The sequence below is a fragment of the Pleuronectes platessa genome, chromosome 14 (genome assembly GCF_947347685.1).
Source record: "Pleuronectes platessa chromosome 14, fPlePla1.1, whole genome shotgun sequence".
Lineage (NCBI taxonomy): Eukaryota > Metazoa > Chordata > Actinopteri > Pleuronectiformes > Pleuronectidae > Pleuronectes > Pleuronectes platessa.
Genome location: NC_070639.1, coordinates 9,341,001 through 9,366,506, shown reverse-complemented (window position 1 = coordinate 9,366,506; position 25,506 = coordinate 9,341,001). Strand labels below are relative to the sequence as shown.

The following is a 25,506-nucleotide window of genomic DNA, read 5'->3' as shown; positions in this document are numbered from 1 at the left end:
CTACATGCAGAATGATTACCTTCACAGTAAGATACACAGACTTAAAGACAGCCGCAGGTCTTTATGGGAGAGCTTCTGGGTATTTACAGTCAGAGCGGTACAGATGTTCGAAGAAGAGGCAGAAAAGACGGACCTTTCACAACAAATACATCAATCCACTTAAACACTGATTGCAGCACAAATCTATGATTGACTAGCCTTGGCATTTACAGCAGCACATTGATGAATTGACTGAACAGCAATAGAGAATAAACATAGGGTTTTTGCTCTGTGGAAATAATGAATTGCAAACAAAACACATCCTGGATTTAAAGAAAAGAATTTAGCTGCCGTAAAATATATATTTGAAATCATAGAAATTATAAAAGCGTTGAGGTTTGAATGAAATAAAAACAAATTATTTGAAACCTGATGTGGTGCAACAGGATTAATCTTAAAAAAACAAAAGAATACATTTTATGAACCATCAAACCTTTGAAATGTTTATAGAAACACATTTTTGTACCCTGTTTCTGTTATATACAGTAAATGTGCTTAGCAGATACTAAAAAGAATATACAGGCAATTTCATAAAAATGATGAAAAAACTTCACGTGTATAAAAACTCAAACGGAAAAAAGATTCTGTACTGTACAACACAAGCTCACATAAATTACATTTACTATCTAAATGCATTCACATTCCACTTTGTTTCACGCTGTTCGTGCTTCATGGTGACAGTGTTTGTTGCCCTGTTGTATTGAGGATATCCGGGATCAGGTCCTAACCCCTGGGGGTGTGGTCTGCTTGGTAGCCGTCGTGCTGCAGCCCTGGTTGATGGCGTCGGTGGAGATCTGCACTGTGCAGGCCACCGTGTTGCTGTAGACCCTGCGGTTAAGCTGGATCACCGTGGTCTTTGAGGGAACAGAGATGTTGCCGTTCTCCGATGACCAGTGTTTACAGTGAAAAAGAATCAGGAAACATCTGTAGAACTGCGAGGGAGAGGGAAAGAAGGATAATGTGAGCATAATGTGCCGCCCCACCAGGGAAGTATTGGCCTATGTTTTGACCGTGCTAGAGAGACTGGTGCTGGTACAGGTCTGAGCAGAGTTATTTCAGGCAGAAATCCTCCCTTAGTGCACTCCCATGTCCTCAGTCCACAGGTAGTGAGGATTTAGCAGGGAGGTCCGTCCCCTAATGGCCTGTTGCACTGGCTGAGCTGAGTAAGTGGCCTTAAACGTTTCATCATCGAACACATTAGCTGGAAAGGCTTCTTGTGTTTGTGTCGATGTTAGGGAATGAGTCATGATGTCATTTTTTTTTTCTTTTTCGGGTGAGACCTTTTCATCACCGAAGACCTGAGCATACACGGGACACGATAGTGAAAACGACTAGAGTTGAGTTTTGTAGGGGCACCTCTGTTTTGCAGTTACTTATATTACTTGAGTGCTGCTGTGTTGTTGTGTTGGCTTATCCACATGTGCCAAACACCTATCTTAATACCATCTTCAGGAAACGGAATAAAAAATAATCCTGGAGCCGCCTGTTTATTGACATCAGCTCAAAAATTGATAAGGTTCTTCCTTAGATCGTGCCAGTCAACCAAAAAAAAACTCATGGAAAACGTTTTCGTATCACCCAGCTAACAAATGCAGATAAAAAAACAACGTCCTTGACCTAGTAATGCAAATTCTTCAAAAATAATATTCCCAAGTACAAATGTTTAAAGAACATTTTCAATTCCACTGGTTTAATGCGTCCGTGTTGTAAAGGCCAGCTGATATTTTTTTTTAACGTTTTTACACTCAATCATTTGTTACCTCAGTCAATGAGGATATATTTGTATCTGCATTTGTTTATCCGTTTGTTACAGAGCAGGTTTATGCAAACAACTACAGATCAAATTAGAGTATTGTTAGGGGATTAAGTTTTTTTGGATTGTGAAAAGATGTAATTGTTAGCTGTTAGGAGATTCTGTCTACATGGTGTATGTATTAAGATGTATATGCAACATGTGGCCACTCAGCCTTGTCTGTGCTACATGTACTCTCCAATGGCCATTCTGGTTGAGTTTTAGAAAAGAACAAATTATTTAATATCTTCAAGGAAACAGAACATGGAGAAGCGTCTAACAACACGTAACGCTTACGTGACTCACGTGCACATTGTGCAAGAAGCATTTTGCTTGGTGTTTTGTGCTGCATGTTATAACAAAGGAGGAGGAGGAGGGTTGTGAGCAGAATAACAATCACCAGAGAAACAGATAAACAGAAATCATCTGCAAAATACAAATAAAGGAGGAATGAAGCACAACAAAGGCAAGGAAATGTATGTGGGAGCCTTAACAAATATTTGTGCTGGCAACATACTATCAGGCTGCACCTGCTGAGGCAGCATAACTCACTGACTTCATACATTATGTATTCACTTCTGTTTTTATCCTTATCTGAAAGAGGTATTTCTCAACATGCAAGCTCCGTGGTTTTTCAGCACAGTTGAACAGTAGCACTTATATCCGCATGTGTACCTGTGAAATCCTGGTCTTACTGCCGTCCTTGTCTTTGAACATTGTTCTGATCCACTGGGGATTTTGTGATAAATGCTTTTTTCAGAGGATTGCCTGTAGCAGATGCTGAGAAAAACTAATAAATGTGAAACCTGGGCAAGAACTCAATAAGAATATTAGCCAAATTGTTGAAAAATTCCTGTAACTCCCAACTACTCTAGTAGAGCCACAGCAGATCAGACTATGGTTGTGTTGGGAAGCTTCCAGGTGTGAATGTGAGCACACAGTTTACCCTTAAAGTAACACTCTAACATTTTTACCTTTTCAAAATAGCAGCTTCAAAATTTGTTTGATGCTTCACTGAACCTAAACTGCTGTTCTAGCTCTATGCAACTTTTGTGTGAGAAGAGTGGAACTGAATGAATGCCAGAATCAGGACCAGCAAGTTGAGGAGGGAAGCTGAACTGTAGATCAGTTAAAAATACCTAGAAGTCATTCAAAATCTGCTTTTATCTCCAATAGTCAGAGAGGAAATGTGAGGATTTATGAACAGGGTTTGGTGGATTTGTTACATCAGCAGCTCTTCAGGTTCAGGAAGCCGGGGATAATGGGTTAATATCCACTGTTTAGTTGTGTTTCAATTAACTGGGCTGGAGTTTTTTTTTCTCTACATAAAAAACACTTAGATGTTCAGACACCGAGCCCAACAGAATAAATAAGGGCACTGTTGCTCAGTAAAAGTTACATAATGTTGATTTAAAACAGAGGATACTACTCTGATGAACTCAGGTGGATTAAAGGGAAAGTTAAGAAATGGAATTCAGAGGCTGATGGATTCAGCCATCAACGAGTTTTAATGTAAATCATGAAATTATTTAATTAAATGTGAACCTCTGTCTTCACATTGCAGGAATCCTCCTGATGATGTCCCTCTGCGAGCAGGTGCATGTGTACGAGTACATTCCCTCCATGAGGCAGACGGACCTGTGCCACTACCACGAGCGATACTATGATGCAGCGTGTACACTGGGTGCCTACCATCCCCTTCTATATGAAAAGAACCTGATCCAGCGGATCAACACGGGCCCCGAGAGTGACCTCCGCAGGAAGGGACGGGTCACTCTCCCAGGCTTCAGCACCGTCAACTGTGACATCTGAAATATGAAACCTGAACCTCTTTCTCCTACACACACACACACTCTGGCCTTTTCTGGCTGACTAAGGGAGAAGTGCAATAAAACCACTGGAGACATGGAGACTGAAGCTTACAAGATTCAAATTAGACCCACGAAGAACATAAGCCATACCACTCCAGGGAGGGATCAATGCGGAGGCTTCAGAAAGAACTTGTCTTTTCATCAAGATGGTTTACTAGACCAGAGACTTCCAGGAAGAGTCTCCAGAATGTGGATATGAAAATTTTTCTCTGCTTTAGCTGAGCCACGTTAGCTGTGGAGCTGACTAGGGTAGCAACAGATCAGTGTTTTTAGATAGACACGTGAGTTTTCAATAACTGGGTGTGATTCAATGGTGTAAAATGTGTGTTTTTTCAATAGTTCGGGTGGTTCTCCACTTAGAGGAAATGCCACTGTTTATAACGGCGGATACTTGTGATTTATTTTTCCTTCTACTGGTCCAAAGGGTTGTGAGTAAGCTAGGACGTCATCCACACTGAATGTCACGAATGCAGCATTGTTTTTCAGACACACACACACAAGCGCCGCAGCAGCACATGCAGAAGAACGCGTCTCCAAAGAGACAGTCATGCTGTCACATCAGTCATGGTACTGTACATTGCTCTGTAGCAGCTGTTCCTGTTTGACATTCCTCTGGTATCGTCCTGTGCAATCAGAAGTTGTGCGTCGTCCTGAGGGGTTAATTTCACACTACTGACATGGTTACGCTTAATAACTAAACCACATTCCCGTGCATGTTAACTCACAATCGCCAGGTTGTCACTTCGGGCTCACGTGTTTCGGACGATTCCTCAATAGCCTGTCGGCCAGTTAAAAGCTCACTGGAAGGTGCCGTACTTCTGTTTCTATTCATTCTACCTATCGTCACATATTTTACTTTCTCTGAGGGCGTTTTTGAATCAATGTAGACAGGGCTGAAATGGATCTGCAGGAACAAACAGGTGCTCAGAGCCGCCGTAAACCTGTGCCTAGTGCTTAACTGACCACTTCCCTCGATTTGCCTTGTGGCTGGATCGAATACAGGCAGTACACACCGTGGCAGGACGCCGGTACCGTGGAGACTGGCTGCCATGAGATGTGCGAAGCAGTAGATATTGTTGAATTGACCTGTATCAGGGGTCTCAGCTCTGCCTCAGCAATCACCACCTGCCCCTGTTTTCTCATCGTCTGTTCACTCTTTTATTGAATGTAATTTTACCACTGTGTGGCCAAGCCCTGGGTGGCGATCACCACTGCAGTACGGTCTCTGTGTGCAGCTCGCTGCAGGGATATTTATTTGTCATGTAACAGCATGAAGCTCTTTTCCTAAAGCTATAAATGTCTCATATTTTCTGAATCCTCTAATATTGGTCCGAACCCATCCACAGCTCATAGCGGAGATGAAAAGAGGAATTTGAACCAGTATCATCACCAGATTTGCTTTGTCTCCAACTAGGACTTGTTGTATTTTACAGTGAGGCAGTGTCACACCTGCGACGAGCTCCAGAGATATTAGTTCAGTGTGGAAAAGAGGCTTGGTGGAGTTTTTCACTGCAAATATGCAGTCGGTCGGTCAAAAATCTTGCCTAATACAAGAGATTTTTACTACTAAGTGTAATATCTTACAAAATGTGCTCGTGCCATTGGTTGTGGTTTGGTGAAAGATGTTAAAACTTGTCACAGAAGTGTTGCTTTGAATAGTTGTATGACTGTTGAAGAAGGTAGGTATGTGTTGTAGCATGTAGATGATTCTGGGGTTGGTATCATCCAAAATCTGGCAGTATCAGTACGAACGCATTGTGCTGATACTTGAACTGTTTTACAAGTCGAGTCAAACCTGATTAAAGAAAAGAAACAGAAAGTTGCCCAAATATTTTTTGCCAACTTTTAATAAGTATCTTTCGGGGTGACTATTGAAACACTGATATTCTGTGTGTCACGATCTAGTAATTTTCTTTGGAAATTTGATTGAGAATCTATTTGTATATGAAACAATCGGACAATATTGAATAATTCCGTGAATTACATACCTGGCTAAAGATCTCATCACATTGATGCAAAATTCTGCCGATCAATTATTGCCAAGAAAGCTGTTCTTATTGATTTGGAGCATCTTCGATAATAATGTTAATGATCAAAGATGAAGCTGCTTCAGTAGAAATCGTGCGGGAATACAGTTGGCACAGTATATACAGTATAGAGGGTATAAACAAGTGTATATCATTATAATGCTTATAGGGTTATATCACCCTGGCCCACTTTTCTGAATGATGAGTTTGTCTCATTGTGATCAGAGTGCAATAAGTACAAAGGTTTGATACCCAGCCCCATTTTCATGTTAATTATATTATTAGGCATGTTCTTAGAAGAAAAAAAGGGCCAGACTAAAGTCAGCAACTGTCACAGAGGTTTCAAAAGGACAAACGGTTTAAGACAGATTTCCGCCTTCATTCACAACCATGCAGGGTCTCAGCTCTGCTGTAGGTTCTGAGATTAATATCCAGATGTTTTAGTGCTTGTGATTGTAACACACTGAAGGTGCATAAACCCTGAACATATTGTACATGTGTTTTTCTTAATAACTTTGATCACTTTCTGATGCACAGAGCATGCACGCCGAGATCAGGGCTAAGAGTCTTAAACTGTCTGTGCTGTACTGTGCTGCGAGTAGACACCATTGTCATTAATGTCGTGAGAGGAGATTGTACTATAAGATTTTTTTTTCTCTTAAGTGGTGTTTTACATATTTCAGTGCATGCTTTTGGAAAAGGGAGGAAGACGTTGCCAGTTGGGAAACGTTGAGGTATCCTATCAGAGGCGTAAAAGGATCGGGTTATTGTACTATTTTGTGACAAATTATTATACAAGAAAACAATAACGATACCTAAACAATAACCATGTTGATTATGAATAGGTGATTATTTCATAAATGAGCAAATATTAGCTGGAAAGACGTCACCTGAGTTGACAACACGTTAAATCAGACGCATGATCGATATTCCCAGACATCATCACAACAAGTGTAAATACAGACGTAGGGTCAATAGCCTTTTTACTGCAAGGATTATAATAAACTCCTACCACTGTCACACAAAAATTGAATTGTGTTCATTATGGAGAGTATCGATCATGCATTGCTCAGAGAGTCAAATTATGGTAAATCTGGCAACGTGGCGGTGGACTCACATCCAGCTGCAGGTAGAACTAGTTCCTTTGAAGCAGTTGAGTGAGTGGGATGCCTCCTGGCAACTCCATCACATCCTGATAAGGTGCCAAATCCTTTATTAATTATGTTTCAGCTGAGCAAGTTGAACTCAGAATGAGGTTTTTGGGAAAGCGCAGTACCTCTAAGGTGCTGCCGCTTCTCTCGGGACGCTTAAGATGGCGCGTAATTGAATTTTGATCCTCGTTACTGCTAGTATTTAATAGAGGACATGACATTAACTTTGACAAGTGGGGAAGTGGCGAGATGAGAAAACGCATTCGGAGACACTGTATTACATTTCTCTCTCTCTCTCTCTTTTTCTCTTTCTCAGCCTCCGTCTCTCTGCTCTTTACCCATGAGGCCTATTTTTGTGTTGTTATTATTCAATATTGTGGGAACCGCTGCACCACACACTGCCTCTGTGGGATTGTTCTACATCTCAATTTTTTTATTTTCTACATTTCCCTGCTGGGGCTTTCTGCGGTATTCCTAAAATGAAGAAGAGAAAAACAGAAAAAAGAAGCATCCATATCCGAATATGGTAAGAGTGAAGGTTGTGTTTCACTCCGAAAAGCCTTAGGGTGTTCTTCTTGACCTTGATTTGTCAGTGAATTCTCTTCTAATTACACTTGAATTAATATTTAAATAGACCATTTGTATGATTTCAGCTGTTGTAATTTGTCTTTTTTTACAGTGTAAATAAAGCTGTTGTTCATGTCAAACTGTCCTGGATTTTCTAAACTTTCTTTGAAAGATCACAGCTCTGCAGTCGACTCACCTGTTTATTCATAAGTATATAAATGAGAGGGTTGATGACCGTGCTGCTCTTGGCCAGTAGCGAAGGCACCACGCTGGCCACGGGACTGATGATGTTGGGTGGGCCGAACGTCGCCATCATGGCCACGACACCATAAGGCATCCAGCACAGCATGTAGCAGGCGGCCGTGGTCAGAACCATAAACAGTATGTGGTACTCTCGCCTCCGGGCCGCTGTCTTACGGACCTTACCCACCTGTGGACGAGAGCGTGAGAGTTTTCTTTATCAGCAAATTAATATCCATACACCGCTACCTTATTCACATTAATAATATTTCATGTTAAAATGCACATGGACAAGGAAATGTTTGAATCAAAAATCTTCAGAGAGGGTGCGAGGCTGGATTTGTTATTTACGAATATTGAAACAGATGGTCGTGTGATATTTACTATGTGCATCACATTATGTGACCTGGATACTGGATTTCAAAATGGCCCTCGGTGACATGAAAGAAATTTGCTTTCTCAGAGCATAAGCCAAATATTTTCTCCATCATCTGGGTTTGCCTCTACATCGTTGGCCAGCTGAACATTAGTGTTTCTAATTTTGGCCCCCATCAGCTCACCGGCTTTACATCGGGGTGATGTCACCCATAAACATGACTTTTCTAAGCTATGGGGAAGTTACAGTTACGATAAGAACTTCACTAAGCAAACACGTCACAACTCGGGAACTCAGAGCTTTAAAAAAATTCCAAAATCCGAGGTTGTGGATAGCACAAGAAGGTGATGTTCATACGGTCTACTTTTGTGACCATTGTGAAGACAACCCTTTTTAAAGTAATCATTACATCCAGCTTCAGTTCAGACTCAGCACTGAGGCTGCGCTTGCGTTGGCTGATTGCATCCTTTGTCTCAATCTCGTTAACATCTGACTATCATGCTGCCTTTAAAAACAACCTTGTGAGTTCCATTTGAAGGCAGCAAGAATAACAAGGTTGTGCAGTCTAAAGTCTAAAGTCAGGGGTGTAGAAGACAATCGTTATTCTTCCACAGGTGCTAACATGCTAATGTTAAATTAGCATGCTAATGTTAAATGCTAAAATGAAAACATCTTGTGTGCCTTGATGTCCAAACTCATAGATGTAAAAGTTTGCAGATTAGTCTTTTTGTTTTACCAGTCGATCTGGAGGTAATATCTGGTCTTGCGACATGTGTTTTGTGCTCGTTATAAATCTTAAGAGTACATGTGAATGTTTCGATTTGAGACACTAAACAGCTCAGGTGTCCGCTGCGTGTTTTATAATCGTACTGATAGTAATCTTCTTAAGTTATGAAGCTAACTTTTTTTGATGTTCATGTATTGCATGTATTTGCTGAGGGGGGATTAGTTTCCCTACTGCCCAACAGAATCCTTGGAGCTGCTCGGAGGAAAGAGCCTTTTGGCTTAATGTAAAACCACCCGCTAACATTTTGATATAGATGTTTATCTGTGAACAAGACAAATCACAGGCCTTGTTCTTCTATTAGCATAATAATGTAGAGCTGAGGTGTGACACAACATTTTTCAATTACTCAATATAGAAATGGACACGACTTTTCAATATTCTACTTGTGATTTCAACTCTTTGTGTTACTTCTTGAACCTGCCACACACTGTCATTATGAGTCAACTGGCAAATTTGAAGTACACTTGATTTGTGTAACTCCAAGAAGTGAAGCCTTTAAAATTAGTGTTGGTAGAACCTCAACCTGAAAATACATTTGTGTACAAAAAAGGGCCTAAAAATGTTATGGCCAAACAAAAACTCAGTGTCAGTATACATTTGAAAGTGGATGTTATTTTAAGCAAGCTTTAAAATAATGTGAATCTGACCTTCAAAAATGTAATATAATGTAAATAAATGAATATAGCCGAGGACCAAGGCTCTATAACATTCGTTTGATATTTCTGCAGGAATGTATAGTCCACCCCCCTGTGACCCGTAAAGGATAAGCAGTAAAGATAATGGATGGATGGATGAGCAATAAATGGCGGCTATGAGGGGAATGCTTTGTAGTATTAACCATGGTGTTTGGGCATATACTGAATCACTTTAATCATCTGGGCCTGGTGTTTGCAGAGACTTTGACATATTGAGATATGCTTTATCATATAAAGAAATTGCTTTCTGCCTTGTTTGTTTGTTGGTCAGGTCTATCCAGTTTGAATGGGCGGATCCTTTAAATCTGGCTGTTTCATAAAGCAATCAGAAAATGAAATCATCTTCTCAAACAACTGGTTGATGCACAGTCTGTTGACAGCAGTGATGTGATTCATTTCTCACCCGGCCCCTTTCAGCTTTTGATTTATTCCTTTGCTCAATGAAAATAATCATGCAATTTTAGGTTACTGATTTCCTCATCTGACATGACATTAACTAATTAGATTCCAAAATGTACTTCTGACAAAGGAGGGGTTAGTGTGTGATTTGTTTTACTCAGGTAATGAAAATGAACTAATTCAGCTAATGAGACTTACAGAAAAACTTCTTACTAATACCAGTGGCTACAAGCTGCAAGTGTCCGGCAACATGTCCTCTTCTTTCTTATAATTTGCAAACGTTATTTATTACGCTGTGTTTGTGTCATGTTCTAATAATCTCCAATTTGTATAACCCTTTAAAACTGGCGTTTAAAAAATAAACACTGGATTAAAATGACAAAGAAACAAGAGGATCTTTGAGGGGTTTATGTGCCTTGTTTGTGGAAAGCTGTGATAATCCCCTGCCCTGCTAACCCTCTCGGCTTTAAGGATTAAACAACCTAAGTCACATGAGTGCAGAGGATTTCACTTTCTTAATGCAAGCAAATTCATTACTTAAAACTCAAAACACTATCACAATGCCAACTCTAAATGTATGTGACAGAGTTTGGCGAGAGGATGTCTAAAAGTCCAGTTCTATAATCTCTTGCTGCCCACTGAGCTGGATCCACTTACAAAAAGATCATTCTACTGTGTCCAGGTCAGTCCATGGGTTATTATGTGGGGAACTGATGAATGCCACTGCATTCATTTTGTGTGTTTAAGATATTTTGTGCCTCAGTTACCATCATATGGTCCATCTGCCTCCGCAATCTCCCTTAAGCTAATAAGAGCAGCGACATCCAACCAACCAACATCCTCTGCAGCTGAGCAGTCTGTGCAGGAACAGCCACAGCTGCAACACTCTTTCATGCTCTTTTGTAATATATCAAAACGGATTATGTAACGAAGAGCTCAACGTTATTAAATACTTGTTTAATTGTTTACCTTCATTGAAACAGGTCTCTTGATGTGCATATTTGGGACAGACACAATATCATAGATAAATTAGTTGTACATTAACACACACAGTAATTTGGTCGTGGCAAGGGGTCGCTCGCCTGTAAAATACACAGAGCGCACATTGATTATGTATTCAATCTTCAAAAAAGTTGGGGAATTGCTCAGTAAAGGACTATTGGAAAATGTAGATGTGTTGTATGCTGTTAACCTCTATCTGCTCCCCTTTCTTCCAGGGTGTTCGGGCAAAAGACTTCCCCAGGGGGCACGAATACCTTTTCAATAGTTCCGGGAGGGTTAGACCAATCAGGAAGTGGGCAAAGGGGAAGTAGATCCAAACTATTGTTTTATGATATTTATTGGTATTTATCTCGGGATGGTTTGGTGTATAAATATTTCTTCACTGTAAATGTTTATTTTGGTAAGGGTTTATGTAAATATTTATTGTATATTTATACTGGTGGCTGAACTAATTGTGGCTGATTTAAATGTGGTGGCTGAATTAATTGACCGCAATCTGTATATGAGGCAGCCAGTCTGAGGATGTGGGTCAATGCTGTATCATCTGTGCACAAGGGGGAATAAAATAGCTTCAAGCCTGATTGAAGCGGTATCGTTTGTTTTTTCCTCTCTGGACGTCTCGACCACTCGGGCAATCTAACAGATCGAATAAGCACATCCCTTATCGAAAATTTTGATAAGTAAAGTCTAAATTTTACAGGAATAAAGTCTGCTTTTCATTTAGAGGGGGGATAACAGAGGATCAGTCTATTGCATGAACTAAAATAAGGATTGTGGAGCATTTTGTTCAGATATACTTTTATTTAACTTAATACTTAAAAAAGTAATTTGGCTCTTCAGCACCACATTATCGTAACTATTATAGGACTGTGAAGATATTGCTCAAGAAAATGTGTCGGTGGTTATAGAAACATCATATGTCTGTGAATTTGTTCTGGCTGCGCTGCATTCAAGTCTAATAACTGAGTGGATGAATGGCAGGTGTAACTTTTCTGTGATGGATCGCTCCTTGATTCATAGTCTGTCATCCAAACCCGACATTTGCTGCTGATGTATTGGCCTGGCAATCACACTTCATTATAACTGTGCTAAAAAATATCAATGATGTGGTGTCATCACATCATGTCACCTGTCAGCTTCTCTCACATCTGTGTGGGAAATGGTGTCTGAAGTGTCCCAGAATTTTACTATGATCGACAAGCTCACAATAACTTTTCCCATGTGGCATATAATGGGCCGAATGGCGTATTGGTGTATATATTCTAGCTTGAAGCTATTTCAGTTAGTTGCATGCACCACTGCAGTTGCATCAGCTTCCTTCACTGTGTCGTGTGAGGGACATACATTTCCTCCCAGGAGTGGGCGGACTCTCCCTCCAGCAAAGACACAGGGGCTTGTGCAGAAAGGAGCTATTTCTGTGGGCCTGGCAGAGGACTGGAACACCGTGCCTATTTTCTGAATATTTCCTGGTCCCCAGGAAGACCATAGCTTTCTTGAAACTCCTCCTCAGCCTGTACTTTGAAGAAGCAGGGCCAGCTGGTAGGGAGAGGCCAAATTCACAAAAACCTGGATGGTGCTCTTGCAATTTCCTGAGGGCATGCAAAGACTGTGAGGAGACTAACACTGTTAGAGATCTGGTTACATCACCCCTCAGACCAGCATCTGGTGTGTAGAGTTCTCCTCCCAAATCAGGCATTCATGCATCAGGCTTCCTTTTCTCAACTCATAGACCTTTGTGAAAGTGTGAAGACTGCGTGTAATACATTGATGATGCGTTTTATAATTCTGCTTCTATGGACACTACCCTGCACCTCACTAGGCACTGGAATTCAGAAACTGCAGTGATTTATGCAGGCTGCCTATAGGATCATTTAGATTTTGAAAATGCTCTTGCTTTTTCTGGAGTTGAACTGGGAAGTATTATTAAAGTATGACAAAATGGCATGAATCGCATTATGATCTCACAATATTGAGTTCAGTTGTGTCCAGGAGAAATAGGCAGGACAAAAAATAGGGATAATGTTTTATTCCTCTGGGTTTGACACCTTTTTGGACGACTGATGTGTTTCGAACTTTTGGTTCTTTAATTTTAATTTTGATTCATTGTGTTTATAGTCTTTGAACTTAATGCTTTCTTTGTTTGGTTATTGGATTTATTTCTTTTCACCATTATTTCCTGTTTTATTTTGAAAGTTCTTCCCTCTAACTTTACTTCCCTCATCTTTGTCTTGTTTCCCTACTTTGTTGATGACCTGCCCCACCTCCATTATTTCCCCCTTTGTCTTGTTAACGCTCTTGGTTCAGGTTCAGTTCCCCTCGTCAGTTTCTTTTTCAGTGTTCCAGTGGTTTCCTGGTGTTTCCTTGCAAGATTTTTACCCATTTATCATTTTTGCCTTTGACTTTTGGATACCTCTGCATTACTGACTGCATACTAGTACGTCAAATTATGGCTGTTCTTTGATGAAATACATTAATATTTTGTTTACAAATCACATTTATTCCTAAATTTATAAAAGAAATATCTACTTTCTACTGGTTGAACATGGCTCATAACGCCACCCAGTGTCTGAAACCGTCTCGGAACTTGCAGAGCCAATACTTGCATAAAGCCATTCATTTGAGATTTGGCAAAGATGTCAATGGTCTTGGCCACCATGAAACTCCTGAGGCAACAAACATCTACTTCATGTGACATTTCTGTTTCTGTGTGCTTTTAGAGTCCTGCAGAACCGAGATGACTTTGCTTTAGCAAGCTAATTGGTACGTTTGTGTGTGTTTGCGATGTGTGTGTGTGTGCATTTTGTAGCGATATGGCGGGACGTTTTTGGTAGTCCTAGCTCCACTAGCCTGCAACCGCGTTCTACAGGCATTTTTATAATTTTCACAGAGAGACCCTTCAGTTTAAGATTACAGGTGAAATCACACTTTAAAAACTCTTCATTTGATCTGGCCTTGTTGCGCATCTGCATGTTGCACATGACACATTTAGAGAAAAGTGGCATAAACACAAGCACACACACTGTCACTGTCTCTCTACCTGTTTGACTGCCCAGAGCAGCCTACCATAGCAGTAGATCATCACCAGGATAGGTAGACCCAAGCAGAAGGTGAACAGACAGATGATGTAGGCATGTGACTGGACCGTCTGAGACGTCCAGGATACAGAGCAGCTTGTCCCTGCCCCCTCAATGCCATAGCTGCTCCAGCCCAGTAGAGGGGGCACTGTCCAGAACAAGGAGTAAAGCCAAGAGCCCCCGACAGCCAGCAGGGGTTTGCGGTAGTTCGGCCCACGCTTGTTGTAAACTGTCAGAGTGCTATAGCGGTCGTACGAGAGTATCACCAGAGAGATCAGCGACACGATACCTGAGAAAGACAGAAAGGAGGAGTGTTAGTGGGCAGCAATGTTATTTGGCTCACAAGACACTGTACACCAAATTGCAGCACCGAAAAAAAGACTGTACACAAAGATGGAGGATGTGAAGGTTCCCCAAAGAGAATCCAAAGCATCTCAATCACCAGCTGCCTCCTCCATGTCACTGGACAGGACAAACCAAAAAGCCATAGAACACGTTTTTATCTAAAAGAAGGTTTCTGTAATTCCAGGCAGACTAGTTATTAACTAGTTCTGACATTTGGCTGTAGTTAATTAACTTGTATCTTGTAATGGCAGGACTTTGATACCACGGCTCCATAGCATGATTCCTAATGCATAGACTCTGCACAAGATGGCCGCATTCGTATCAGGGATGTTGGCTTCATTCCTGGGCAGTGGGAGGAAGTGGAGACGCATCCTTCATCTTTAAGTACAATCTATGGAGTCAACAGCAGCACTAGCAGTTCCGTAAGCTTTGATATTAATGCTAACAGTAGCATGCTAACATCTCTACAATAGAGTGTGGATACCCTGCCCCTCCATAACTAACAGGTTGGGCTGGGTTCATACAAAATCTTTCAAATGATATTCAGACTCTGGTCAGGTACAATCACATTTTCGGGGCCAGCAAGTTCATTTTTATACTGCCCATGCCTGTAAACTGTAAATTGCTTCTCTCAGGCTAAGAGGCTGATGCTCATAAGTTATAATGTTGACTCATTCAATTTCAACTTGTTGATAACGCCAGAGAAAAATTCAGGGGAAATGACCAAATGGATTACTACTCATTTTGAGGCAGATATTTATAAATAGCCCAAATTCAATAATGATAAATTTTGATTTTGACTTAAAAATTGAAACTGAGACTGAATCATGAACCATGAGGTTCATGGTGCTTAACACAGATTAGGAGGATCATCAAAGTCAGGGCATTAAGGAGCCATTCATTTCATCTCAAATTCTATCAATCAGTAAAATAATTCACGAGATTACATTACACTACACTAACTTTCATTTAGCTGACGCTTTTATCCAAAGCAACTTACAATAAGTGCATTCAACCATTAGGGTACAAACGCAGAACAACAAGAATCAAGAAAGTACAATTTTCTTCAAGAAAGCCAAACTACAAAGTACTATAGGAAAGTGCCATATAAGTTTTAAGTTTTTTATTTTATTCACGGTCAGAATTAGTCAAGAAAATCGCTGGGAAAAATGGGGAAAATGAATGTCCAAAATGTTGTCAGTGCATTAAGAGGATGTTGCGATTTTGAACTTTAACTTGCTGGTGTTGTACAAACAAAAGTCATGGGATCACAAATTATTCGGAATTCATCTTCAAGGGATTAATATGTCACTGCAATCCACCGGTTAGTTCTTGAGCTATTTCAGTCCAACTATGTAACTTTTGTCGTGGCAATAATTCAATACCACTCTGACAACGAGGAACAACATACCACTCTGTTACAGTATTGCCACACTTTAATTCTCAGAGTATGGTGCACAAGATAAAGGTTGGTTTGCAATATGCACATCGATGGGAAGCTGTTCTTTCGCTTTATACATTTAGCTTCTTCCTCCCCCTCTGGTTGAGGTTGTTTCTAAGCCAAAGTGCAGGATCTTCTGACAACATCAAGGCAACAATATGCCTTAGTTTTGGCAATTAGGCCAAGATTCATTCAGTTGTACACGCTACAGCATGATCAACTTACATTGTATAAGATTCAATCCTATTCAATCAAAGGAGAAATGAACATGATTACATTGTGCATGATCAAAATGTTGCATTTCTGTTACACTTCCCAAACTCACTGAAGTAGACGGAGGTTTGTGACATTGAATTTCCATCAAAGTCTCTGAATGTGTCTGATCTACAGTAAAAATCTGCGATCAATGATCCAAGTTTATGGATTATCATTATTTTGGACAATATTGAAATGAGGATTATTCAAACGTTTACTTTGAGTTTGAAAACATGATACATTCATTCAGTATTTCTCTCCAAAAAACACTTTGTAACTGAGAAGTTTGAAATGTCCTCTCATTATTAAATGTGCAAGTCAGCTGGGCCGCGTTGAATGCTTTATGGGAAGGACTGAATTGCACATGCGTGTCTCTTTCAGAAAATCTCTAGGCCTACTGTTCAACTAAAAATTTTAACTCGATTATATTAGTTTGGAGATCGTTTGACCCAAAAATCGAAATCGCGATTAAAATTCGGTTATTGCACAGCCTTAATATATATATATGTACTGAAATGATCACACTTGTATTTTGAATGAGAAAAAAGAAATAGCATTAAATAATGTGAAATATAATATCCAGGGAATCGGTTTTAGTACCAATTTCAGATAATTAAGAAGGACATATTTACTGAGTACCTCATTATGCACAGCATTATGTTCTTTAACCTACCAAAAAAATCTACATCATAAATAAGGTGGACACTTCCATTAAACGCAGAAGGCTTCATAGACGCAGGATTGATTGAAACAACCGGCACTAAACCCAAAGCTGATTAATTCACTTGAAACATTTTGTTCGAGTTGTAGCAAAGCCTTTACTGCCACTTTGTTTAATAATTGATCATTGAGTAATTTATTTAATTTGTTTCCTCATTGCTACATATGCAGCCTTAAATATCATACTCCGGAAACTCCACAGAGAGAAGCATATACTTGGGAGATGGCTAAACTGTCTCTGCCACACACTCGTGTTCAGCGCTTACACAACTCTGCAAGCTTGAGGAAAAAAAACTTGAGTTCACAGAAATGCACATTCAGGTCATTAAGACCATTATGTAAGCATCACAATTCTAAAGAAAACCTATTAAAAAGCAAAGCTGAAAATCTTGTTCATAATACATGCAGTGCAGCACATACTGAACATGTCACAGGGTGTTTGATTTGTCATTGCCACATGTAGTAAACACAAGTCGCCATTGTACAGTAGCAGTTTTGTGCTAATCTTGGCAGTGGAATCACTGCTTATCCTGAAAAACCGAAGCACTACAACCCTGTGATGACGTAGTTATTACACCACATTGTCCACGTAGATTGAAAATTTAAATTAGAGCTGCCTAAGAGCAGGCTCCAGGCGATGTTTAGCCTCAGGCTGGTTTTCCTTAGGCAAAAATATAATTTGAGCTTTGTTCATCCTAGTTTTAATAAGTGATATAAAGATGCGTTCAAATTTACCCCCTCTTATCTATGACTTGGATAGTTAAACCTCTCCAGCTCTTTAGCACATAGACAAATCTTGGAATAAAATTAAAGAGCTGTTTAATTTGTTGTTATTGTTAGCTGATAACATTGTTTTTGTTTTGAGTCATGTGTTCTAATTGCTTATTTTCAATTATTTAATTACAATCATGTGTGGCTTACACCATGCAGCATGTTAGTTGTTTGCACACAACGCACATTCATTTTGATGAAGCTGCAGACACCACAGTGTTTTAGTACTGGTTCTTGTCATGTGAGACTGCAGGCTCTTTATTGTGTTTCTGCTTTATAAGTTAAATACAACACAACAAACCGATTGTTTACGGCAGCTACCATCAATTTCAAAGAGGACTTATGCTCCCTGAAATAGCCCCGGTCAAATTCATCCCTCTGACCCTCGTGCCACTTTATATATCTTCCTCCCTGGATCTCTACCATGATCATGAGTGCCATGATCCCATGAAAAATTACCATTATCTGTTTGCCAATATTGACAAAACCTTTGTACTGGAGTAGTCATCTTGGATGTGATATGATGCTCAACTTCAGTAGAGGCCATAAAATCCTGGATCTCTTGCAGAGGAAAAAAACATGGTACTTTGAAAGCAGGCAGACCACATGAAGCATGACAAATGAAACACATGAAAGTCTCTTTTTACTGTTGCTCGGAACTTCTAATACAGAAGGAATATTCAAGTAAACTCCAGTAGAGCAGAAACACATTTTTTTGATGGTAATATATAATGCCTAATGGAGAGATGCATGTTCATGTAATGAAATGAATAAAACATACATTCTCTACAGTGGGCCAACACATAGCCCATCTGCATTGAGGAACAGCACATGAAGGAAACTAAGACAGGCTCAAAGAAAGCCGGCAAATTCCACAAGTCAAATCTCCAACTTCTGCTCAAACCTTGTTGCTATGATATACAGAACCTACAGAAATCAAACTCTTCGCATTTTAATGTAAAACATTCAAATTATAAATTTAAAATCCCCAACAATTACTGGCATGAGATCAAAAAGTGTTAGCGAGGCAGTGAGTTGGCTGACTTAGCCTCTCCCCATGCAGAAGTGTAATGAGATAAATTCAATAAAATACAGACATGTCCCTTTATATCTGTTTGTGGTCTCATTGAAAATCAATTAATCATATTTAGTTTTTGTTAACAAGGATGAAAATAATCATACATGGAAAGAGGTGGTCCTGTGGAGATGACCTAATGGGATGAGGCTGATGAATCATAGCTGACATCCCACCAGTGTCCCGGCCCGTTTTACGCAGAACATCCACTGTGTTTATCACATCAAGAAGCATTTATACCGCAGAGCAAACAGTGTGAGGCTTGGTTTGGATGGATCTACTAATTACTTGATTTGTATTCAAGAGACATGCATGTATCTGACCAGTTAGATGTGCTGGTTCAGCACTTCGGTCCAGACCAAAACAAAACTAACTATTGGATTGATTGCCATTTAATCTAGTACATGTATTCAAATACTAATAATGCAAAACGCGATCTTGTCTTGACCCGTCTCCTTTTGACACTCTCCAATAGAAAAAATCTCTGTCTAAAGACTTTGGTGCCATACCACCAGCTAGACAATCTTTACTTTGCCTCAAAAAGAGACAATGGATCTCAACATTTACCCAATTATCACTTCACTGTGTCATTAGTATTAAAGCCTCACAGAGTTGCCAGAGAGACCTTGGACTCCTGGGAAACTGCAGACCATCTTTTCTGTCAATCCGCCTTTGGTTTTTTAAAGAGAAGCGAATGCCAGAAACCAACATGATGCAGGAGGACTCGAGGATGTTCGTTTGTCAAAGTAGTTTACTGTTGGTTTAAGGATGTTTTTTGAGTGCTGACTTTTGACATACAAGAGGAAGATTTGTAATTGCTTTGTTGATCCTATGACTTTTCTGGAAGCAGCTGCATTTTATTGCTGCATGCCTTTTCCACATTCTCTCCTCATTTAAAAAAAACTGTAGATCCAACTTGTTACCTTGTAACAGAGGTTCCTGACACTGAACAAAAGGGGAACCAGAACAGAACCTAGAAGGATAAGTCAAACATTCTATATTTTTCACGGTCTACTATTCCCATGAAAGCAAAAAGTGTTTCGACTTGCTGCAATGAGAAAATTCACTATGATGCAAAAGAAAAAGGGGTGTTTTATTGTGTTGGAGGGAAACAGATCAGATAAACCACAGCGGGGGGAAATCTTAAGCCCCAGCCCCATGTTTCTCTCTGTGGACCACTCTCTGAGGATTACCACAGTGAAGAACTGAACACTTCGACTCGCATTAGAAAATGAAGATTATAGGATTTTACACTTGTAATGCCAATGCAGCATTTGCAATATCGTGATTTTTCAAGCTCCCAATGGTAAAGCCAACTTTAACACATCATCCACCAGATAAACACGAGGCAGAACGCCAATAATATTACACAAGGGTGATAATCATCTTCATTTGCAGGCAGCATGAATCCTATTAGTTAGTCTAACTGGAATTAATATCGATTGATCCAGATGTTAGTAAGCATCCTATTAACCTTTAAGAAATATGAAGATTTACATTTTTATCCTCCACTAATCATCTAATTCGGGGAGAATTTTTTTGACAGACTGCCCAGCTAAAAGCATTTCTAATGACCCTCCTGGGTTTAAGACTCCTAGGGATTCTTGTAATTCAACCCCATAATGCTTGTGGTAAATAAACCAATTTGAGATGAAAACTATTACAATCCTGCAGTTGTATGCCTCCACCAACCACCGCAGTTTCAGTCTGGCACATTTTATTCCAGCTTCGTATGAAGTCAACATGACTTTTGGCCACAGAACTCTAACAGCTCATCTCTGAGTCAAAATATGAAGAAAAAAATCCCTACAGGTAGACTGGAAATAACATGTTCAAGGCGCCCAAGTAGTTTTGTCAGGCCACCATTAACTTTGATCTTTGCAGACCAAAATATAATCCGTTCATCCTTTAGTCCAACTGAATGTTTGTGAATTTGAAGAACTTCCCCCCTCTGGTGTTGTTGAGATATTGGGTTCACAAGAATGGGACAGATGCCCATACAGACAGATCATCCAAAAACGCACTGTGGTTCTCCTTTCTTAACTCCTTACTCCTTATTTGGACTTTCAGAACCCACCCATGGACTGTTAAACTAAGATGGACAGCACGACCACTCCTAAAGACCTAGCTACTTTGCAGGCTCTGGCTCCAAATGTGCCAGATGGCGCCGTTCATATCCAGGATATTTTGGCATCATTTTTGGATAGTGGGAGGAGGTGGAGACGCTTCTTCTATCTTTTATATTCTGTCTATGGGCTGAAGAGAATGTCAAATACCTTTCAGGTTCATCTTAGATAAACGAACATGAGTCATCCTTCATCATCACTTTTCTTTAGAAAACCAAAGGCGGATTGACAGAAAAGGTTGTGTGCAGAGAATATGACACTGAGGTGGTAAATTGGACATTTAGAGGACCCAGTGGGACTTCTTATGTTGCTGCAGTCTCTAATGTAAATGTCATTCATTCCATGTTTTTTTTTTTCTAAATTGATCCTTGTTTGAAACCCGCCCCGTACTGCAGCCCGAGAGCAACTGGTGATCAATCATGGTCATACATGTGATGTGTGAGTTTGTGCTCCAGCAAGGACGTATAGAAGCTGTCCCTCTGCCATCTCATTTGAAGGAGAGACAACAGGATGGAGACGGTAGCGGGAAAACTTATAGAAGGAACATATAGCGGTGGATAAGTCCGACAGTAATATCTTCGCAGTTTGACCAAAGCTGTTTGTCTTTTTCATACAAATTAAAGCACAAGCATGCATTATTGGAAAGTGAAATTTGTTATGTTCAATTGACAAGGCCACAGCTGGGAAGGACATGACGTACTGAACAATGTGAGTGTGCTGGATACAGACTGTGAACATGTAAAATGTCACAGACTTTCAACAATATAAATCACATTGAAAAAGGAATAGAAGTGCAAAGATGGAGAATGTGTGTGTGCGTGTGTGTGTGCGTGTGCGTGTGCGTGTGCGTGTGCGTGTGTGTGTGTGTGTGTGTGTGTGTGTGTGTGTGTGTGTGTGTGTGTGTGTGGCGTCTTTTCATAGACCAAGGCTTTCATATCTCCTGAATTGGGTTAATTATCTGCAGGTGTATACTCATTGTATATAAGCTATTGGCAGTGTTGCCATAGTTACTTTGAAAAAGTAACTTAGTTACTTTACAAGTTACTTGATTTTAAAAGTAACTAAGTTAGATTACAAGTTACTTGATTTTAAAAGTAACTAAATTAGATTACAAGTTACTTTATTAGTTACATTCAGCAGCTGCCGACAACACCCCCGCCGCCTCAACATAAAAATGACAACCGGTTTGGCCAACACTAACTTTATTAGACACCGCCGGAGGCCCCCCCCCCCGCGCGAACGGAGGGTTCCCCCAACGGGCGCTGCAGCTGAGGTGATCCGCGAGAAGAGCCCGACACACGTCCAGAGTCGCTGTCGCCGACCGTCGTACCCGGTCCCCTCCAACCGGTCCCCGCCTTCCGCAGCGCCGACGGACACCGCCCCGCGGCATACTATAAGGAAAGCCCCCGCACCGCGGATGAGCACCTCCCCCCCTAAAAAAACGTCGAGGAGTGCCGCACACCGAGCCTCCGGCGGCGTGGTGAGGAGGGCGACGGGGCGACTGCTCCCCCAGCCGCAGGACGTGCCCAGCGGGCTAACCACAAATACCGAAATAGTAACGCAAGGTGACTTGGACAAGTAACTTTAATCTGATTACTGGTTTGGAAATAGTAACGCGTTAGATTACTCGTTACTGAAAAAAGCGGTCAGATTAGAGTAACGCGTTACCGGCATCACTGGCTATTGGCTATAGGACTGATCATTACTAATTATGCACCATCTCCAACATAATGACAGGCCTGAGGGGAAAGGTCAATAAAATACCCTGACTTAAGTGTTTCAATTCAATAGAAATTCCTCCAGGTAAAAAGCATCTTTATTTAACCAGTGAGGTAGTGCAAAACAAAGAAAGTGAAAACATGTAGGCGAACACAGGGCATTAAGTTTCAGTTCTACTTAGAAGAGTGGCTAAGGATGGATAACAGATAAATTAAAGACATTCAGATCATTGACTGTTTTTTCTGTCAATGATTCATTGTCGGAAGAAGAGACTAAGAAGAGAATAGAAAGAAAACAGAGAATTTGAAAACAGAGATCCGCCTCCTCCAATGAAACTCTACTTTAGAAACTTCTTGTGATCACATTTGCGAATATGTCAGATTCATCAATATTAGTGGTTGATTACATGAAAGAAGTGAGAAGATTATTTATGATCATAGAACCTGAGGGAACAGTAACAGCGCTCATGATGCCGCTGCTGTGTGTGTATGTGTGTGTGTGTGTGTGTGTGTCCCTCTCTCTCTCTCTCTCTCTCTCTCTCTCTCTCTCTCTCTCTCTCTCTCTCTCTCTCAGCCTACGTCTGAGTCCCTTTATGTTTATTTATCGCAAGTCATATCGTAATCGCAATATTAAACAACGTTATCGCATATCGCATGTTTTGCTGCTATCGTGCAGCCCTAATGTGCATCAACTCAGGCATTCAAAACCACGCCACCCCAAGTCAGCAACAATGAATGGAAAACCTTATGATTAAGGCATAAGCTCTCTGCACGTCCAACAAATAATTTGTCTTATCTTCATTTTGAGGTCAAAGGTTATGTGATGAAGGCATTATGAAGGTCTTTACATCACTTTCATACATTATCACACCGCCTCCTGGTGGAAATAATTAACAATAAACCTCGAGTCCTCCACCCTGCGCAATCATACAAGTCAACTGTCACATTTCTCTGATAAAACCATCACGAGTCTCTACAAAATAAAGCGCAGCAGGTGAACACCAGTCCATTAGCATGAGTTGCTCTCGTGCTAATGGATCAGTCCTGGTTTGCTTGAGTTCAGGGTTAGGGAAAGTTTTTGGTTGTTACTTTTTTACAGTTGGAGGAACTCTGCCATGGAAACAGTAATAAACACATGGTTGAAGTTGTGGCATGGTCCTAGTTAAATGGAACATGTGGGACTATCGCTGACACAGGGATTGAACCGGTCTCCCTGAAAATGTTTTGTACTTTGTCAAACAATCCATCCATCCCAACCTCCTCCAAGGGCAGATGTGGTAATCAATACAGCCACCAGAGGCCACTTGACGACTAAATCTTACTACCCGGCATAATAAACTGTTTGCACATACTACCTATACAGTCATTTTTGAGGGAAAAACACAGAAAACCCCTGAAAAACCTCTGTCTGGACTGAATAAAGTCATGCAAATGTATCTTTGTGTGACCCACTCTAAATCACTCAGGGAGTTTCAGTTGTGCAGGCAGCCCTTGCAAAAAACAGTTCATTCACACAAGGTATATAAATACAAGGACATTTGACCAGACCATTCAATAACAGAGCTCACAGACAGTGTAATGCTGCTACACTGAACTAGACCCTAGTCCCTGTTCTGTGTTTTGTTTTACATCAGGTGGAAAAGGTACGAGCGCAGAGTAGAAGTAGAGCAATAAATCATCTGGGCTGATATGTCAGTCAATGTTATTGCAGATATATTGGTGTGTTTGCCGTTCGGTGAAAAGATAACAATTTCTAAGTTTGTCCACCAGAGAGCAGTGACAAGCTTTTCAACTGTACCATACTGCTCGTGTGTATTTAGAGCACAAAATTATTTAAAAAATAAATCTAAACAAAAACATTTAGAGGACCCATATCACGTCTATTAGTTTCTGTTGAGTTTCTATGCTGTGTGTCTATATTCCATATATATATATATGATGTATGTGTATATTGTGTCTATTTTGTGTATATATTTTGTGTATTTTTTTTCTATATGATGTATGTGTCCAGTGTATCCATGTTGTGTGTCTTTATTCTGTGTGCCTATAGTGTGAATATGTTGTGTACCTATATTGTGCATATATGTTATGTATCCATATTGGGTGCATATGTAATGTTAAATATATTTTGCGTCTATATGTCATGTCTGTATGTTGCGTATGTATTTAGTTTATATGTGGTGGGTATAGGTTTTATCGATATGATGTGTATGTTGTGTGTATGCTCAACCATCAAGAATCTTAAATGTGTTGGCTACATTCATTTCACAAATAGTCAATAAAACCTCCATCCTCAGCTGGACACAAAATACATGCATCCTTTGCTTTTTTTAATGATAAACTCATGAGTTGTTGATGGTAATGATGATGGGGACTGTTGTTATTAAGACTCTGGGACCAGATAAAATACAACGCAACAGAGATTGAACTACAGTTGACACTTTACATTCTATTTAAACTGAGCAACCACAGCTTTACCTCCTATCTCAGGTGGGCAATTGTGCGAAACTGCAAAATCCCACTGTACTTATCGATCTATAATGTGCTGTTTCCAGAAAAATGCACATTATGGTGGCACACTTCACAACTCAGTCACCTCCTCGAACATATCAGCTGATACTGTGTTTGTTTTATTAGGCTGAGGTGAGAGAGAATTTAAAGAACCTACCAAAGCAGGAGTTGATGAAGCCGTACCAGCTGCAGCCGCTGCGCCCCAGCAGCCACTTTCCTCGAATACTGGAGGCGAAGCTGAGGGTGGTGCCGAATACGCACACCAGCATGTCACTGATACTGATGTTGAGCAGCAGCATGTTCACCGGTGTCCGCAACTTCTTGAATTTGCAGAACAGTAGCAACACGACGAAGTTGTTGAGGAAGCCAAAAGTCATGATGAAGCCCAGCACGACGGAGAGCACCACGAAGCCCGTCGGGGAGAGGGACCCTCTGACCGCCGGCGGGTCCAACAGCTCCTGGCCATCGCTCAGGTTAAAGCTGTAATTCAGACCAGCCTCACCAGAAAACATTCTGCGGTCCAT

The 25,506-nt window shown here is 40.5% G+C and overlaps 2 protein-coding genes across 4 annotated transcripts in view; one reads left to right on the top strand and one right to left on the bottom strand.

The window, feature by feature from the left end:
- Positions 1–7,587, top strand: part of st6gal2a (ST6 beta-galactosamide alpha-2,6-sialyltranferase 2a) — a 46,911-nt gene extending 39,324 nt beyond the window's left edge. For all 3 annotated transcript variants that reach the window (XM_053439454.1, XM_053439453.1, XM_053439455.1), the window contains one exon: positions 3,396–7,587. In XM_053439454.1, the coding sequence (XP_053295429.1) occupies positions 3,396–3,643 (248 nt within the window). In that variant the 3' untranslated portion in view covers positions 3,644–7,587. The remainder of the gene's footprint in view (positions 1–3,395) is intronic.
- On the bottom strand, positions 756–25,506 carry tmtops2b (teleost multiple tissue opsin 2b). Its single transcript, XM_053439456.1, has 4 exons — positions 25,140–25,506; positions 13,984–14,309; positions 7,644–7,877; positions 756–971 (listed from the first exon to the last, which is right to left on the bottom strand). The coding sequence occupies exons 1-4, from the start codon at positions 25,504–25,506 to the stop codon at positions 756–758; spliced, it is 1,143 nt and encodes a 380-aa protein (XP_053295431.1).

Bases quoted from the DNA above. Each gene is read 5' to 3' on its own strand.
- tmtops2b (XM_053439456.1), bottom strand. From the start codon at position 25,506: ATGGACCGCAGAATGTTTTCTGGTGAGGCTGGTCTGAATTACAGCTTT. The intron at 14,310-25,139 runs GTAGGTTCTTTA...TGTCTTTCTCAG, and splicing joins CTTCATCAACTCCTGCTTTG to GTATCGTGTCGCTGATCTCT. The intron at 972-7,643 runs GTGAGTCGACTG...TCTCCCTCGCAG, and splicing joins ATATACTTATGAATAAACAG to TTCTACAGATGTTTCCTGAT.